Source organism: Electrophorus electricus, chromosome 4 (genome assembly GCF_041902795.1).
Source record: "Electrophorus electricus isolate QZ-2024a chromosome 4, ASM4190279v1, whole genome shotgun sequence".
Taxonomy (NCBI): domain Eukaryota; kingdom Metazoa; phylum Chordata; class Actinopteri; order Gymnotiformes; family Gymnotidae; genus Electrophorus; species Electrophorus electricus.
Window position 1 is genome coordinate 24742099 of NC_137500.1, and position 17167 is coordinate 24759265.

General features: G+C 41.1%; 1 protein-coding gene and 1 pseudogene across 2 annotated transcripts; one reads left to right on the forward strand and one right to left on the reverse strand.

Moving 5' to 3' along the window:
- Positions 1–21: 21 nt before the first annotated feature.
- On the reverse strand, positions 22–4126 carry irf7 (interferon regulatory factor 7). 2 transcript variants are annotated; one of them, XM_035534163.2, is made up of 9 exons: positions 4001–4126; positions 3508–3661; positions 3258–3426; positions 3097–3155; positions 2764–2818; positions 2439–2588; positions 1890–2282; positions 551–666; positions 22–465 (listed from the first exon to the last, which is right to left on the reverse strand). In XM_035534163.2, the coding sequence occupies exons 2-9, from the start codon at positions 3589–3591 to the stop codon at positions 316–318; spliced, it is 1176 nt and encodes a 391-aa protein (XP_035390056.1). In that variant the 5' UTR covers positions 3592–3661; positions 4001–4126; the 3' UTR covers positions 22–315. The 2 variants fall into 2 exon arrangements, with proteins under 2 accessions (XP_035390056.1, XP_026872213.2); XM_027016412.2 differs by lacking the exon at positions 4001–4126 and adding an exon at positions 3869–3969.
- A 4554-nt stretch (positions 4127–8680) lies between these two features.
- On the forward strand, positions 8681–11363 carry LOC113581333 (achaete-scute homolog 1b pseudogene; annotated as a pseudogene).
- Positions 11364–17167: the final 5804 nt, after the last annotated feature.

The following is a 17167-nucleotide window of genomic DNA, read 5'->3' on the forward strand; positions in this document are numbered from 1 at the left end:
TGATCAAGACTGCAAATGGTATAAATTAAATAATTAGAGTTTTCTCACTTTATTTCTCACTGGAAAAAAGTCTTGTAACATGCTCTTTGCTAGAGCTTAGAGTTTTCCAAGTTCAGATTCATGACGGCATTTCTTTGAATGGACAGCTAAATGCATGACTGAGAAAAACAAAAGTTTCACTCACAATTGTTACATCTTACATCATTGTTACAGTTTTCCCATCCTAACATTATATACACAATCATTTAAAATCCATTCATTCCAGTGAAAGCTGCGCAGCCAGCGTGCAGAGCTAAGGCGGACGTGCTAGGCGCTTCAGTCAGCTGTAGGCAGACAGAAGGTGGCTTCGATCAGGTCGAACAGACTGTTGTGGGAGATCTGCAGGCTGATGTTGTCGTTTTGCAGCGATGACGCTCCCTCCATCTGGGCTCTCTTGTACAGCTCGTGGCAGATCAGAGGCACAATCTACAAGAAAGAAGGGGATAAATTGAGTCCTTGGCTTGGCAGAAAACAAAAACAAAGTCAAAAAAGGCACAATTAGCTTTTTTACCTTTACAAGAATTAGTTTTTTCTCCAGTGGCTTTCCATCAGGGAATTTCTCCCCAAAGCACAAATAGATTGTGTAGTTAGGAGGTCCACACCTGTTCTCTTTAAAATCCATGAGATCTGAGAGGCAGAGGTACAAATGTCACAAAACTACACTGATAAGCATGTATGAAACTAAAGCATTTTAGCATTTGTTAGTTTGAAACAATGTCAATAAGCAAGGCCATGTTGTTCCTAAATTCCTCTGTGCTGGAATAATTTCTACTTTATTTATGAATAAAGATGCAGACTTGAGGATTAGTTGAAGAAGATAGCTGGTCCTGTTCTTTATTGCAGGTCAACGTTAACAAGGCATCCTCCTAAGAATGACTAACTATCAAAAATCTTTTAGTTTTCAGGAGTCATTATGTAATCACCCCACCTTCTTTTACACACTAATGTTTGAAAGCTCCCCCATTATATCTAATCCATACATTATTCAATATATTCAAACTGAGATCCAATAATATGATAGTTACCGATCATTATGCAAATTGGAATCCAATACTGTTTAAGTAAATATTATCCCAACAAGTAACCTTAACTCACACCACCAAGAATCTGCAAGTTGAAGTTGTAGGTCAGCCTCACCCCGACCTTGGTGCTAAGATAAACCCTGCTTAGCCACAGATCTTTCAGAAAGGCTTTCAACTCTTTTAAAAACTGATATTTCCCGATACTAATGAAGTTATTTCTCATGGGAATTATGTGCCTTAGGCTTGCATGGAGACCTTGAAACCACCTGCATCAAAGACTTTGCTCTGCACCCAGAGACCCACAAAGGCCTCTATTCTGTGTTCTAATTCCTAGACGTTACATTAGGGTTTCTTACTCAGTGCCCAGACCTACAAAAATACCTCTTTTATTACAATGATGTCCAGTACATCTGCAAAGTGCTGCAGATAAAAAATGCTATAACGCTTATGATCCTGAGGGAAATTGCTGTGTAACAGTATCATAAATATTGCACAGGAGACATGGATAAATAAAATATAGGCGGGGTTGGTGTTACAGATGGACATCCTAGAAATAAAATTTCAATAGCAACTAGAGTTCTTACAACAAATAGAAATAGCAGTCACAGGAGCAGTATGTATCTATATATACGTATATAAGGTATGCACATGACATTACATGAGTAGCATCAGGAGGTATTCCACTAATACAGGTGTGGGATGGTGGACTCAGAAGTCTAAGAGCAGCAGCGATCACAATACTCAGTACTTTTTTTTATAGACGCTCCAGCAGCTTTACACGCGGCGCCATTAAGACGTGGTTCGGTTCTGCTTTCTCTGCCCTCTTACCTTTTATGTACTTCTCGAAGCTGAAGAGCAGCTCCTTGCAGTTCTGCGGCAGCTTCCTCAGCTCCGGCCTCTGGACCTCGGCCGGGTCCGCGGTGCTGACGAACACGCTGCACTTGTCCTGGCGGAAGCCGTGGATGCCCAGCAAGTTCACGTCCAGCAGCAGACCTCTCTGAATGCTGTCCAGGATGCGCTTAGTGTACTGGATCTGTTTGTGGTCCACTAGGCACTCTGTGCTGGGGAAGGGAACGGACTCCCCCCTCAGCTCCGACTGGTCACACTGGTAGTGCAGCTGAATGCATGGAGCCAAGCGCCGCTCCCTCAGCACCTCGGATCTCCTGTAGTAAATTGAGATGTCCAACTCATAAGGGCAGGGCAGGTTCTCCAGCGGGTACACTGAGAAGAGACATGGACAAAGACAGAGTTAGTGCTTTGGTAACTATTATAGGGGCACAATGGTTACAAGTTATTCTGGGAATATGATACATTAAGCAAATGACTCCTGGCTCATAAAAAGGAATTGCATTGAACGACCTATTGACTTGTACATACCTGTAGTGTAGGGCTCCGGTATTAGTACGGGTACTGCAAGCAGGCTGTTATTCTGCAGGCAGTGCTGGTGGCCAGCAGGTAGGGATGCTGCAAAGTTGTTGCTTGGACCTGCCAGAACTTGCGGTGGATAGACTGGCCAAGGTTGAACGTCTGTAAATAAAAATGGAAAAACAGAATGAAAGTTAAAACAGCAAGGTGTTACTGTGGATTGCTGCATCATTAATCTTTTATACTTCTAGAACTACATTCTAAGCAGTACCCTAAAAATATATGTTATTTGGTGGAATAATTATACTATGGAAAAGAAATATTAGTAGGGAAATACCTGTTTGTGGTTGATTGAGATGTAAAGTGCCCAAGTGACTTAACAAGTCATCATGCTGTAGAAAAACAGGATTAATGGCTTAACAACTTTATTTGTCTCCTGTGCTGAAACTCAGTTGTGTCATAGTACATTTTATAGTACAATAAGCACCGTCATATTCTCCCCCCCCCCCCCCCGTGTACTCCGGAGAATGTGTGTGCGTATGAAAACAATATAATGTAATAATAATATTATCCAGTGTGGAATGTACGAATTATATCAATCATTTGCTTCAACACGTGTGCAGAGTTTTATCTATGCATTTTACGGATGATCAGTGTTATGGAAACGTACCTCCATTGCCTCTAACTGTCCGTCTGCCGAGTTGTACATAGTATTCTGACTCTCCTGGTCTACGGGGGAAAATTGACAGGTCCTTCAACTCCTTAAAGGACAATGGCTTATGGTTTCTTCTAAAATGTTTAGGTAGGTTAGGCACAGCAGATGTATCTTACTTTGCGCCCCGATGATGCGATATATTTTATGGGGATTCTCTTCGTCTTTGGAGTTATCCTCTGTCATCTCGAACTGTTTGAGACTGTGGAGCGCGCATCGGAAATTGGTCTTCCACTTTGCCTTGTCATTGGGATATTCGTTGATCTTACCACTAACTACTGCCCATTCCTACACCAGAAAAAGACAGCATTAGAGCCCTCTGACGTCCTGCACGGACGCTCGAAGGAAGAAGCAAGTCAGTCTACTTACTCGGAATATTTTGTTGTCCTTGTCGCCGCAGTCCTTCCTTGAGTTGTGCTTCCATGGGATTCGGAATGTGTGCGTGCCGGTCATGTACAGTCCCTCGTACTGGCCGCCCTTCACCTGCTCTAGAAGCCAGTGACCAAACTGAGGCTTTGCGATGCTGCGAAACGACAGAGAGCGTCAACTTTCAGCATAGGACTACCAGCAATCTAATCGGCGTCATTTCCATGTCTATCTTTATAAGGGAATGATACTAGAAATCCAAGCGCGCATAGACGGCTGCGATTCGACGCCTCTAGAATGTGCATATAGATACTGACGTTCAGTAAAAAGGTACATCAGTCGCAGTCGGCACCGTTTAGCCTACCTGAATACTGCTGACATGTTGTTCACGACCACCTGCTGATAAGCTAGGTCACTGTAACATTCAAACATTCTCAGAAGTCTTCTTCTAAGTTCAGTATTTATACGCAGCGTGACGCTTGATTAAGGGACTTACCATTAAGCCTAAACGGAGTTGTCTTTTATCCATGTATGGATTTCCTGTTGGTGACGCAATGAAATTCCACCTGTTCAAGTACTGCGACACGCTTCTCACAGCGACAGCCGCACCTTTTCAATTTTCCTATCGGAAGTGAAAGTTAAAGAGGAAAGTTAAAGTTTCATCATCTTTATTGCCTCAGCACTGCAGCAGAGCTTGAAACCAGCAGAGCTTGAAATCCGCGTTTAAAACCATTCAGCATTCGAGACAACTATGTTGAAAACATTTCAGGACAGTATCATGAAAATTCTAAGGATTTTACTAGTTTGTGCGTAGGTGTCGGTTTTCTGATTTTGGTTTTATTGTAATCTAGTGGCAATTATGCATATCTCCTGTTACTTGTGCAGAGCTATAACAGTTAAACTCTGGCCTCATCCCAGTACGCCGAAACTGAACAGTGAAACTCTGTAAATAAAAAGCTGAAAAGCTGTAATAACAACAGCAACAATAATCATCGTCATTGTCATCTACAACAATCATCATCATCATCATCATCATCATCATCATCATCATCATTATCATTGTAGCATAACCAACAATCTTAAGAGTAAAAAAAATCCCCCTACAAAATGTCATCACTGAGACATAATACAACATGCTTTATCATATCTAGTTATTGTGGTGAATTCAAAGATTACATTCTGGATGGCTTAGTCATGGAATCAGATCACTTCTATCTAGTGGTTATTTATTACTGACAACACCTGCTTTGGTTGTTCACTAAACAGAGATGGGCACTAACGGTGAATTATGTGTTTGGGATCTTGGTGGTGTGCTGTGTGATGTTCTGCATTATACAGTGGTTCTTCATTTGATGTAAAATGCCCACAAATAGCATGAACGGTGGTTTCTTATGACACATCATATCAGCAACAGTAACAGGTGTTTGTCTGGTTAGCTATGTCTGTGCATCCTTTAGGGGAACAACATGTTTCCCATTGTGTGAAACTTTAATTTTATTATTTATTTATTATTATTATTATTTTTTTTTTTTACCATATTACACATATATGAAACCAGTTGTAGAATTAGTGCCACACGATTTCAGTCTTCCAGGAGAATATTGCTCATTCACACTAGCAAAGCCACATGTCTCTGTTTCCCACATTAATTTATGAAAAAAGGAAATGAATCTCACACTTACTGTGCACTTCCTTCTTAGAACTTAATGGAAGTGTCTTCCTGCCTTCATGTGGCTGAGATGAGCTTGCACAGACGTGATTCGACTAAGCTTGGGTCTCTCTCACATGCGTGCAGTTCTCACATCCCTTTTCTCTCTCAAGCAAAACTCTTGTCGATATAGACAAGTGCAGTCTCTTCGCCATTCTTTCGTGTCAGAATTTAACAAAATGCCATGGAAGCTCATGGGCTAAAGATGCATTGGTGGGACTTTTATGGTAAGGGCTTGTAACAGATCAGTTGTGAGTCACTAGCCAACATTTATTATTGCAGCTCCTATAGTTCTTCCAAAAAAAAAAAAAAAAAGAAAAAAAAGAAGAATCTTTATTTGGAAGCATGAAATATTATGAACTCAGACAGCCAGGCTGTGATAATACCTGTACAACATTCAAGTGGTAGTTTGACCCACTTTTTATGATTACACACCTTTATTTGTTTAGTTATTTGTTTAAACTGCCATAACTTACAAAAAGTTGCAGCCTCGAAGAAATGTGTACATACATGAGCATGCAGTTTACTCCTGGGACTCCTGGGAAGTACATGAGTGAAAAACCCTAAGGTTTGAGTAGGAGATATAATTAGACTTTGCGGGAAGAACCGTGACCTAATTACACGCCCGCATGAACGCCTCCTGCTGGAAGAATGATATCAATTTGACAAGTCAAAAAAGTCACTCATTTAATGACACCAAAAAATAACGCGCGCGCGCGCGCACACACACACACACACACACACACACACACACACACACACACACACACACACACACACACACACACACACAGAGAGAGAGAGAGAGAAAGAAATATAGAGTTTAAAAGCAACACTAAAAAAATCCAATGTATTAATTTAATTCAAATGTAACACTTTTTAGTATATCCAGTGTAGCCAGCATTCTCAATTCAGGTATGTTTGAGGTATGTGTGTGTGTGTGCTCTCAACTGTTGGCTAGACTCCTGTGTTAGGCCTTGTTCTGGAATACTACTCTGCTATCTGCCTTGTTACTTGTACCCTGCTTGCCTTTGTATATTTGTATATTTCTATATGGTTTATGTTTAGTTTTGCTGGTTTTAGGGAGTGCTTGCCATTTCTTTCAGGGTTTTATGTAATTTTGGTTAAGGAGTTATTGTAAAACTGTATATTTTAGCGATTTTTGGGTAGGTCAGGTGTCTTTTTTCTTTTAGCATGGGTTTTTGTTTCTTATGTTGGCCTGGTATAACTCCTAAAGTTATATCACGCATACCAGTTGCATGTTTGTACAAAAGGCTTGTAAAACACACCTGCGCTTTATTCACTAATTGGTCCCTTCTGGCCTCGTCATTTTTCATATCGGATCACCTGTTAAGGCTGTAACAGGTGTTACCCCCTATACACCTGTTACAGCCTTATTGCCTAGACAGGGTCCTAACACCCCTTTGACCAAATACTCTTTGGTTCAACTTTTGCACCAGTCAACCCATGTTCAAGTTTCCCAGTGCAGAGAATTGGACTGTAGCTCATGTGTAGAGGAGATATCAGGATTCCTGCAGTCTGTGTCAGTGAGAGATGTTATGAGTGGCTAGCCATGTTAGCGAGCCTGTTGTCTTGAATCACTGTTAGTGTGTGCTTTGATTTTCACGATGGCTAATGGAATGGATAGCCAAATTGCTCCCATAAGCACCTGTGCCAACTCAGTCACAGGTACCTCGAATGCAGACTGAAATGCAGGCACTTTTGTAAGTCGCTCTGGATGAGTGTCCGCTAAATGCCAGAAACATAAATGTAAATATAAGAAGCCTCTGTGACAGCACAGGTGTCCAAAATCATTCGCGATCCCAAACTCATACTAAGCGTTTTTGCAAATAGTGATCCATTGGCTCTCAGCAAGTTTGCATGCTTGGGTTAAAGCCACTAATTCAGCCTGTTGAGCAGAGGAGGGCGAGGTAAGATTTATGATGTTTACACTCTTCAGCCAGTCTATTAATCTGCTCCTACTTTTCTAGAGTCTATCAGTAGGGAAAAAAAAGAGTTAAAAGGAATTTTCTTCTGCTCATGGATCTATTTTGTGATCTATTACCTCTTTGAATTGCTACTCGGTCTGCTCGGGCACCTTTGTCTCTCCGTTCTCTGAAGTGCAGGTCTGATATTTATGACGTTTCCAAGAATCTCCCAAAATTTACTGGGGATTGCCCATCAGCCATGGTGAGGAAACAGAATAAACAATCAGTTATAAGAATATTTCTCTCAGTCCCTGAGGAAAAAACCAGACTGTCCTTATCTCTCTTAAAAGGAAGTAAGTCCAGCACACAATTCTCTTGGTTCAGGATAACACCATTATTCAACAACGAGGTGTCAGATAGTGTTAGAAATTCAGAGATGAAGTGTCAGGAAACTGTGCTGATCCTCGATGTTTATTTGCATGGGTGGAGAAACTTTGGCTCTGTTTTTCTTAGCCAGAAAGGAGGGTACTACAGGAGACAGGAGGAGGAGATGGAGAGGGAAGATAGACAGGGAGAAGGTGGATGAGGCCACCTCCTGAGCTTGACACCGGTCTCACCATGGCACAGTAGAGTCAGAGATATTCAAACAAATTATAGAAATACAAACATAATTCCTAAAATACCTCTAAGCCGGTGTGCAGGCAATCACTGAAAATGTTTACTTGCAGTTATTGCATCTTATCTTTCTTCTTTTTGGATTATTACTGCTTCCAGGGGTAGTTGCCATCATTGTGGGTGTGTTTATCTTTTAGTTAACCTTATCCCTGTTTTCCCTGTTCATTGCAGAAATAGCTTGATTATTTAGACCACACTGGGGCTCCAGTGATATACGGAGGCCATTTACACAGACATCCATGTTCTCCTTTGGCACATCGCACCATGCACACTTTTCTGTTATCTCAGTGACCACAAGACTCCTAAAATACCAAGTGCATTTTTCAAAGAATTCCTTGCTAGTAAACCTTTTTTTCTCATCAAATCTTGCAAAATCTCTGGCGCAGCCTTATTACCACAAATTATGTCTGAAAATGACCTGCCTGTCATAAGACAGTATTAAATCATAAGACAGTATTAGATCATAAGACAATAGTAGATCATAAGATAATATTAGCTAAACTTTGTCCCCCTAAAACTGAAGGCTGAAAATGACAGATATGCATACGTGCATAATTAAATAAATACATTAATTATTAAATAATATTACATTTAATTATAAATATTTGGTTTTCACTTGATTGTTTATCGCTACATTGCCGTATTTCTTATTGATTTGTTTGGCTTACGGCCTATGTGAACGCAGCCCTCCCACCCTGTAGAGTTTCTTGGGAACACGCACGTTAAGTCCACGCGTCTGTTAACTCCGGAGAAGATCGGGCTCTCCGTTTCCTAAACGTAAACTGCACTACAAATAATCACCACAAGATGTCCTAATATATCCATTTTATTACCATTTCAGTCTTAAGAGGAGGATGTTGATGAATACAGCGTCGCCGAAAAGTGAACGAGAACCACCACTATGGTAATACAGGTTAAGACTGTTGTTATTTTCTTTCGAAGTTAGTCTCCACAATACGTACAGTTTGTAAAACAAACATTAATGAAGAATTCACACTCAATTATTCGTCGTTTAGGCTACCACCAGTAAAGTTCAGCAGTAGGTTAGCGAAGGGTGAAGATACGGTTAGGTTATAGTTCATCTGGCACAAACTGCGCTGTAGATCGAACACAGCATTATTCTTGCCAACGTCAAAGAATAATATCACACTGTCACTGCACATTTTGAGCGTCACTGGATTTCATTCATTGGCAGTCTTCTGTAAAAACTTGCCTTGGCAATTTTGGGGCGTAGCTAACATAGTTTAAAGTATTTTGTTTATATATTTGCTTGAAATGTGCACGACATATTTCGAATGGCATCCTAAACAATAGCCTTTAGTAACACTCAAAGTGCATGACGCGGAATTGCCAAACCGGTCCGGCTATTCCAAAAGTCGCTGACGATTGCAAACTTCATTCTGAAGGGGAAATTTGGTTATTTTTGCACTTGTACTGTCTGCTGAAAAAAAAAAAAAAAACATGTTACAATCCTCAGTTTTCGGTGAAGTTTCTGCACCATGCAAATATGCAATGGACACTCGTTGGGCCATACGCTTGACATTAATTTTCTACAATCACCTTGGATACCACGGAGTCTGCTCGGAATTACGAATTTAAACGCCCTCCTGAGAAACACGGAAAGACTGATAAATTGTATTCTTGCCAACGGTACATTGTTAAATTCAAAAGGATTTCAAAGCACTAAACTATTCACTTTCATTTCTGCCCATTTCTTCTTTCTTTTTCTTTTTGCAAGTTTGCAAGTCGTTTGAATCCACCAATAGGCTTTCAAGTTGGAGATATTGGAATGTAAATGAGCACAGCGCGTGCTGGCGCAGTGAAAGCGTTGGATTGTTTATTGAGCTCCTGGAGCCACGCGCCTGGCTCGCTGAGTCGGTGAGCAGAAGAATCACACAGCGGGGCGGGGTCTTCCAAAGAAGCGTGCATCTTTTAAGGGGTGGGGTGTCGGACGCGTGTTGAAAAAGCCAAGTGCTGCCAAAGTTTGTATCAGATCGACCACTGGTAGGGGGGCAGTCGAGACTTGGACCACAACACTAAGAACGGCCCCACACGCGAAAGACACGAGAGCGGTACGAGGCCACTTTTGTTGTTTTCCTCGCCTTGTTAGTCTGAGGGTGGATTGGCGCAACCCTTCGGCTTGGTGTACCCCAACCTCGAGATGGAGACCAGTACTGTCATAACTACACAGCTACCACAAGTTCCGTGCCCCTTTGGGCGCGCAGAGAGACGCGCCGCCATCAGCTTGCACGGATCAGCGCAAGAGTGCGCTATCCCCGACGCGGCCTCTAGTGAAGGCAAAAGCAAAGTGCTGAAAAGACAGCGCTCCAGCTCGCCGGAACTCCTGCGGTGTAAGAGGAGGCTCACTTTCAACGGACTGGGTTACAACATTCCGCAGCAGCAGCCGGTCGCCGTGGCCAGGCGTAACGAGCGGGAAAGAAACAGGGTTAAACAAGTCAACATGGGTTTTCAGACCTTGCGCCAACACGTGCCGAACGGAGCAGCCAACAAAAAGATGAGCAAAGTGGAGACTCTGCGCTCGGCGGTGGAATACATCCGCGCTCTGCAGCAACTTTTAGACGAACACGATGCCATTTCGGCAGCATTTCAGTGCGGCGTTCCGTCTCCTACTCTGTCCAACACGTACTCTGGCGACCCAGAATCGCCCCATTCGTCTTATTCTTCCGACGATGGCAGCTACGAGCATCTGAGCTCTGAAGATCAAGAGCTTCTGGATTTCACGACATGGTTCGATAGATACTGATGACAAACTCATTCTAGGGGACACCATCTCCAGTTGCCCGATCGTCGAATTAGGCTACGCTTTTTGCTCTTCCAGCATTGGCATCGATTCGTCCAAACGTTGCAGATGCCAACAGTTTGCAGCTTTAGGCAACATGCTGAGTCCCCCTTTTTTCTGTGAGAGAAACGTGGATTTAAACGGTGCTGAAGTTCGCCTTGCGACTCCGTCTGGAACCATTCGCTCTAAAGATTTAAGGATAAAGGACTGTCGCGTAGACTCAACGCAAAGATTTGAGTTGATAAGTGCAATTATAGACTTTATGTTGATAAAATGCCACCTCTTTAAATCCATTTTTAATGAACAGCAACCAGTTAAGTCGAATAGTCAGTGGGGTAGTTTTATCCCAAAGCGTGTCGCCGGGTCTGCTGAAATTCTCGACGCCAATATTTCTTGAGTGGAAAGTTGTACTATAAGCTGTATTGTTAAAAAATGAAGATTTATTTTTGTATGCCGAGCAAAAAACCATGTAAACTGCTTATTTGTGACAATGACCCCGTGGTAGCCTAATTAGTCAGAAGACATGTTGCTCTTAACACTGAATAGGATGTGTTCGGTAGAACATACAGTATGATGATTAGATATATTTTGCTCCTTGTTGAAGGCGCATGTAAGAAAATATTTTTTCAATGTATGCACTTGTTCTCAGTTTTCTGTAGACTGCAAAAATGTACATATACGCGATTTTTAACATATATATTTTGTGTAAAAAGTTTTTAAATAAATAAATTCACTCTATTTATATATACATTCCGTCTTTTTCTGCAACTTTGCATGTTAATTTCAGTTACGTCAACTTTTTCCATTAAGATATGTCTAACAGTGTTGTTTTTTTTTTTTTAAAGAAAATGTATTGGTATATCCTTTACTTTGAGGGCTCAGTTAAGTCAAGAAGGAAAAGTGGGTCAAAAATTCTTATTGCTCAGCAGAGATTAATTCAGATAAAGTCGTGGCTGTAGCCTCTTGCACACCAGACGCGTCATTCAGCCTATTCATAAACCAGTCAAATTTCCTTTCACACCACTTCATTGTATCGTCCATTGTACAGGCGTTTATGGATCATTATACGTAATATAGGACTTCCCATTGTAAACAAACACTGGTAGCAACTCCAGCCGAGCAGAAACGATATAATGACTTCAGTTTCACCTGCAGGGGTTCGCATTCGAAACGAGCGTAATAAAAGCGCAGGGACCTCATAATAAACCGTTATAGGGTTGGGCCCATTTATCGTCTCGGTTACTGCCATCAGGACCTACAACTCTAAAATAGTTGTACAATAGTCTGCGTCCGTAAAAAACAGCAATGACGAGGACCAGTAGGAGAAGTAAAGGGAAAATGGCTCTAGTTCTAGCTATATTTATGTCCGGTAGGCATAACAAGGCAAGGTGTTAGGTTTCTCCGTTGGAAACCACACACTTTTTTCTTTCATGGACAAGCATTAGCTTACTGAGCCACCCGCGCTCGCACCCACCACACTGATCAGTCTTTAAGCAGGTGCAAGCCACGTGCCTGCACTTAGTAACCCATATCTGTTAGAGGCTTCCATTGGCCAGTGACTCGCGCCTGTCCGATGAACTCTGGACATGAATAAAAGAGAAAATGATTTATATTAGCAATAATTCATCCCTTTAGTTAACATTCCCCGTATTCAAAACAATAGTTACGTTTTGTTTGAGTATCAGCCAGCGGTGGTTTATTAATGAATGCGAGAAACCAGTGTAGTAAATGGAATCTATTTATGTTCATGATATGCTAAAATTTTCACCATTCCCATTCTTCATCCATTTAAAGAAGTTTTTTAAAAAGTTTTTTATTTATTTATTTATTTATAGAAATGTTGTTGTTTTTTTTCCCCTGACTTCTTTTTATATGTAAACATCTGACAACAAAAGTAACTTCACTGGTAACATATACAAATAATATAAGCAAAAGTTACTTTTATGCAATGAATTATTTCACAAATTGATGTAATCATGTCCATTTGCATATTTGTATGCATATACATATGATGCTTTCTCCAGAAATGCTGATATTTATTGCCTAATGCGTTGACAATACCCAACCCTTTCCCCAACCCAAAACATTGCCACTATATTTTGTCCAAGCAGATAACTTCATCAGACCTTGTGTTTAATCACTGCTGCTGCTGTGATCTGAACGTCTGGGCCTTTGTTCATCTCATTTTTAGATCATTCCAATGTTCCAATGTGTTGAGTGAACACCTGGTCTCACCATAGTGAAATTATAGCCATGTGTAAATCATGTAAAGATCTGTAACATAACATTTTATTATTTCTGTATTTACCCCAGTCTTTATTTCTCTGCATCACAGCTGAGCCAGACTCTCAATAACTCCAAACATTCCTGTGGTAACAGTGCTTACATAAGTCCAAATAGATATAAACAATGTAAGAGTTCATTCAATCTTGGTGATGTTGCTGTCATGTTTTGGCAGTCACAGATCAGTCAATCTAAAACTAGAAAAGGTAAAGTATAGGAACCAGTTCCATGTTGTTTGTGCACACCAACCCAGGTAACTAATTAACACCACACATATGTGATGGATGTGGACATTGGTGTGGTGTGTGTGCTGGGCTTTCTCAGACAATCTATTTCCAGAGATAGTGCTCGTGAAGTCTTTGGGCTTTTTGTTAGTGTCATCGGAGATATTAATTCATATACAATTTGAAAGTGCACACTTATGTTCTGTTGCATGCACTTGTGTGTGTTTTTGGGCCTGTGCTTGTGTGTGTGATTTTGTGTATTCTTGTGCATGCGTTTTGTGTACGTGCAGGTGTCGGTGTGTGTGTGTGTGTGTGTGTGTGTGTGTGTGTATGCAGCCATGACACTGTTTTCAATGAATAATTTTTAATTTATAGTCAGCACAACAAAAAAAGACAGAAGGGGTCTTTTTTCACAATGCAGCCATTTATAATACATGAACAATGTACTCGACTTGTCCATATTCTAATCCGTGTAAACATGTACAAGGCAAAGTTTATTTGGCATAAAAAAAGCTATTCTGTCACTTTATTGGATGGGACCCTACATGCCCTAAAGTTGTTCTTTAATATTTTTGAACCACAAGAGAGTACTTCCTCAAACATTAAACTGGATCGTCTAGGAAATGGCTCAGTGTAGAAGTAAATTCTTGCTTCCTCATTGTGTGGCTGAACACACCTAGTGAAGCCTGCTACAGACTGACAGAGTGAAATTTTTCAACAACCATTTCCATATTTTTAGCTTCCTTCCACTGCAAGTGGAAATGGTACATTGGTTTTCTCTCCCAAAAGTTTTATACTGCCTCTTCATGCAGGCGGCTGTCAAGAGGCCTCGCTACTGCATTCTAACGCTGTCCTGAAAGGGAGCGCCATTCTTCCTTCTGTAAAGCATTATTTTGCCTGTGCACTCAGACAAAAAAAGTCAGTGGACTTCTACCTTAAAAAAGAAGAAAAAAAATCTTTTTTAGGTTGCCATAAGAAAAGGGGGTTTGAATGTGCACAATCTAATACTTTCAACTGACACCTCTCAGCAAAAACTGAAAGGAGCTCTAAACTTCAGACGACCTAACAGGGGAGGGGAATCTCTCTCTCTCTCTCTCTCTCTCTCTCTTCTCTCTCTCTCTCTCTCTCTTCTCTCTCTCTCTCTCTCTCTCTCTCTCTCTCTCTCTCTCTCTCTCTCTCTCTCTCTCTCTCTCTCTCTCTCACTCTTGTTCTGGACCATAGGGGTGTGAGGGTTGCTGTCATTTGCATGGGCCATTGTGCTGCACAAGTTTGGCTGCTTTTTTTTTTTTTTTTTGGTGAGGGCCTTTTGACCATTTACTTCCACTCTGGCTGGCTGTTTGGGGCCATGAATGGCCTCCGCTCCAGGCCCCCACAAAGGCGCTTTTGTGCCGCGGCTGCGCCATATTCATCATGTAATGCCTGTAAGACAAATCTGATTGGACGTTACTGTCACTTTGATGTGGTTCCAGAGAGCAAGTAGCCTGGTGGTGGCAAACTTCACTCTCGTCTCCCTCTTTCTGTCTAGCTGCTTGTTTCTAGCTCTGTCTTTCTCTCTGTCTTGCTGTTTGCCTCTCTCCTTTTCAATCTGTCTGTCTTTCTCTCCACCCTTCCCCTTGTCTTGCCTAGCTCTTTATGTGTGGTTTCAAATTCATAATAAATTGTTCAGTCATAACAAAACCAGGTCGAGATGATTGACGTCACTTTACTTTGGCCCGAACAAAAGCTCTGATTTGAGCAGAATACCAAATGAATGGGCTGAGTGTGGACTCAATTCAAACAATTTTAATCTCTCCTCTCCTCCCCTCCTCTCTCCTCTCCTCTCCTCCTCTCGCTGTTCTGTCACACCCGCTCTTTTTCAGCACTCTATCTGCAGTTCCTTTTGTCAGAAGCATTCTTTATTTGCAGGGTAATTCTACACCAACAGAACTGCTAATTGAGTTTCATTAATTTGGACGATGGTAAGCTCTTCTGATAGTGAGCTTATATCACACTACTCACCGCTGCTGCGGCAGTGTGAAGTCTCTGTCCAGGCCTTCGTCATCCTCTGTGAGAGGAGTGCTCATATAGTGTGCTACTGCAAGGACTATTATGTGGCCAAAAAAGCATATAGTCACCCTAATATGCTCACCCAGGTGGAGCATATTTTTAAATCGGACAGAACTGGTATGGAATTCAGATTGTAGTGTGCTGCAGATTTTTCACACAGTGCATTAACATGTAAGGTGTTTATTTGTGGGCCGTCATATGTGATCAATTTAGTATTTTGGATTGATACTTTGGCTTACTTTTTGAAGGTATTACCACCAGCAAATGATAATGAATATCTGCCAGTTAGAAACACACATTGTTTGATGTTAGTATGCCTCTTTTTTAGATGGCATGTGACACCTAGGAGTCAGCAAAACTGCTGCTGTGGCAATAGGAACTCACAACTGCAAAAAACACAGGGGTTTGTTTGAAAGGTTACAAATGGTTGTTGTGTTGTGGATGTATGTTATTGAGTTAGACCAGCATGATTTCCATGTAGTACTGTCATTCTTAGTTTTGAAAAGACATTGAACAGCATATTATACAATTCTTTATACTGTCTATTGTGTTTAATAAATATGTAAACTGAATATTTTCAATTCACATCCTTTCCATTTTTAATAATTATATTTAAGTGATTTAATTAGATGGATGTTCATCATTATATCATGCCACTTTTATTCCAGCTACTGATAAGAGCATTCACCATGCAGTCCCACTATTTTAGAATGAATATTGCAATGTCTGGCTGAAATGTAGTAATTTGAGTCTTTATATAGAACCTGAGAATATTATAACAAATGACCAACCCTTTACCTCACATATGCTCACATAGAGAGCTTTGCAGCAGGCTAGGGGGTTTCTTCTTTTATAGTCTTTTAAGAAAGGTTCGGATGGCCTTCCCTTGCTTAAAAATATCGAATCCTCCTTCAAGCCTTTTTCTAAGAAAGACTTAGATGTTTTGCAAATTGAAATTGGGTTTCCCCTGCAGTGCTTCATAATAAATGTCTTAATAAATCCAAATGTTTTTGTAAAGAACATGTATGGACGAGCTCAAAAACCCATCTTAATTTACTTATGAATACCGTTCTATTGGTCTGGCTTCCTATCCCAGCTTCATTTCCAGTTTATTACACACTTCTTGAAATACGCCAAATGTTTAGATTACAAACACATTTAACTTTAACACTTTTGTGCAGTATACATAAAACAACTCACTTGCTAAACCCCAATAATTTGAGAACTTCTCTTCTGCCACTAAATCTAACATGTCGGGACATGATCTGTTACATTTCACCCTGAAACAACCCCATCTGCTTCAGAATAATCGCAATAGCTTCCCCCAGTTTACTCCCTGTCAGTTGTGGAGATCAACAGCCCACATCACTACAGTTCAACACGAGTATTATACAAACCTTAAACACGTGGTTTTGTTAGACAGATTAGTTAGATGAGATATGAGATTACACCCAAATGTCTACGCTCCAGACTACGGCTGGCTCCGCTTTCCCTTCATCCACAGTTATTGATAATGCCCCGCGTTGCTCTTTTCTGGGTCTCCTCTCCACCGTAGTTGCCCGTCTCAAAAGGTGCTGCTACAGGGCGGATTAGTCGGCGCAGTTTTAGAGGGACCCTTTTCATTTCATTAGCTTGTGACCTCTCCAGTTAATTATCTTGATCTGGCCAAAGGCTGAGGCCTGCATTTAATGATGTTGAGTGTCACACTGCCCAGAGACACACACAATACTCACCGGGCGAAAGGAGAGGGGGAATAAAAGAAAGGACGGGAAGAGTGCGGGAGAGGGAGGGAAGAGAGCCGTGCTTTCTCACCCCGAGCAGCCTGGAAGGCAGTGTGGCATTTTGCTGGAATGAGGAGAAATTACTTCAGATTTTTTGATTGAATGTCCTCTTAGTTCACAGTGATCGAGTGGTGTATTTTATTATAGCTTTATTTATTTTTATTTTACCTTTAATTTAACCAGCCAAGTGATCAAGAACATGTTATTGTTCACAATAA

What these genes read in the sequence shown, in the direction of transcription:
- irf7 (XM_027016412.2), bottom strand. Translation starts at nt 3,936, where the DNA reads ATGTTTGAATGTTACAGTGACCTAGCTTATCAGCAGGTGGTCGTGAAC. An exon ending in TCGCATCATCGGGGCGCAAA is followed by an intron (nt 3,156 to 3,257) that starts GTAAGATACATC and finishes TTTCCCCCGTAG; the next exon opens with ACCAGGAGAGTCAGAATACT. An exon ending in CTTCGAGAAGTACATAAAAG is followed by an intron (nt 667 to 1,889) that starts GTAAGAGGGCAG and finishes TCTGCCTCTCAG; the next exon opens with ATCTCATGGATTTTAAAGAG.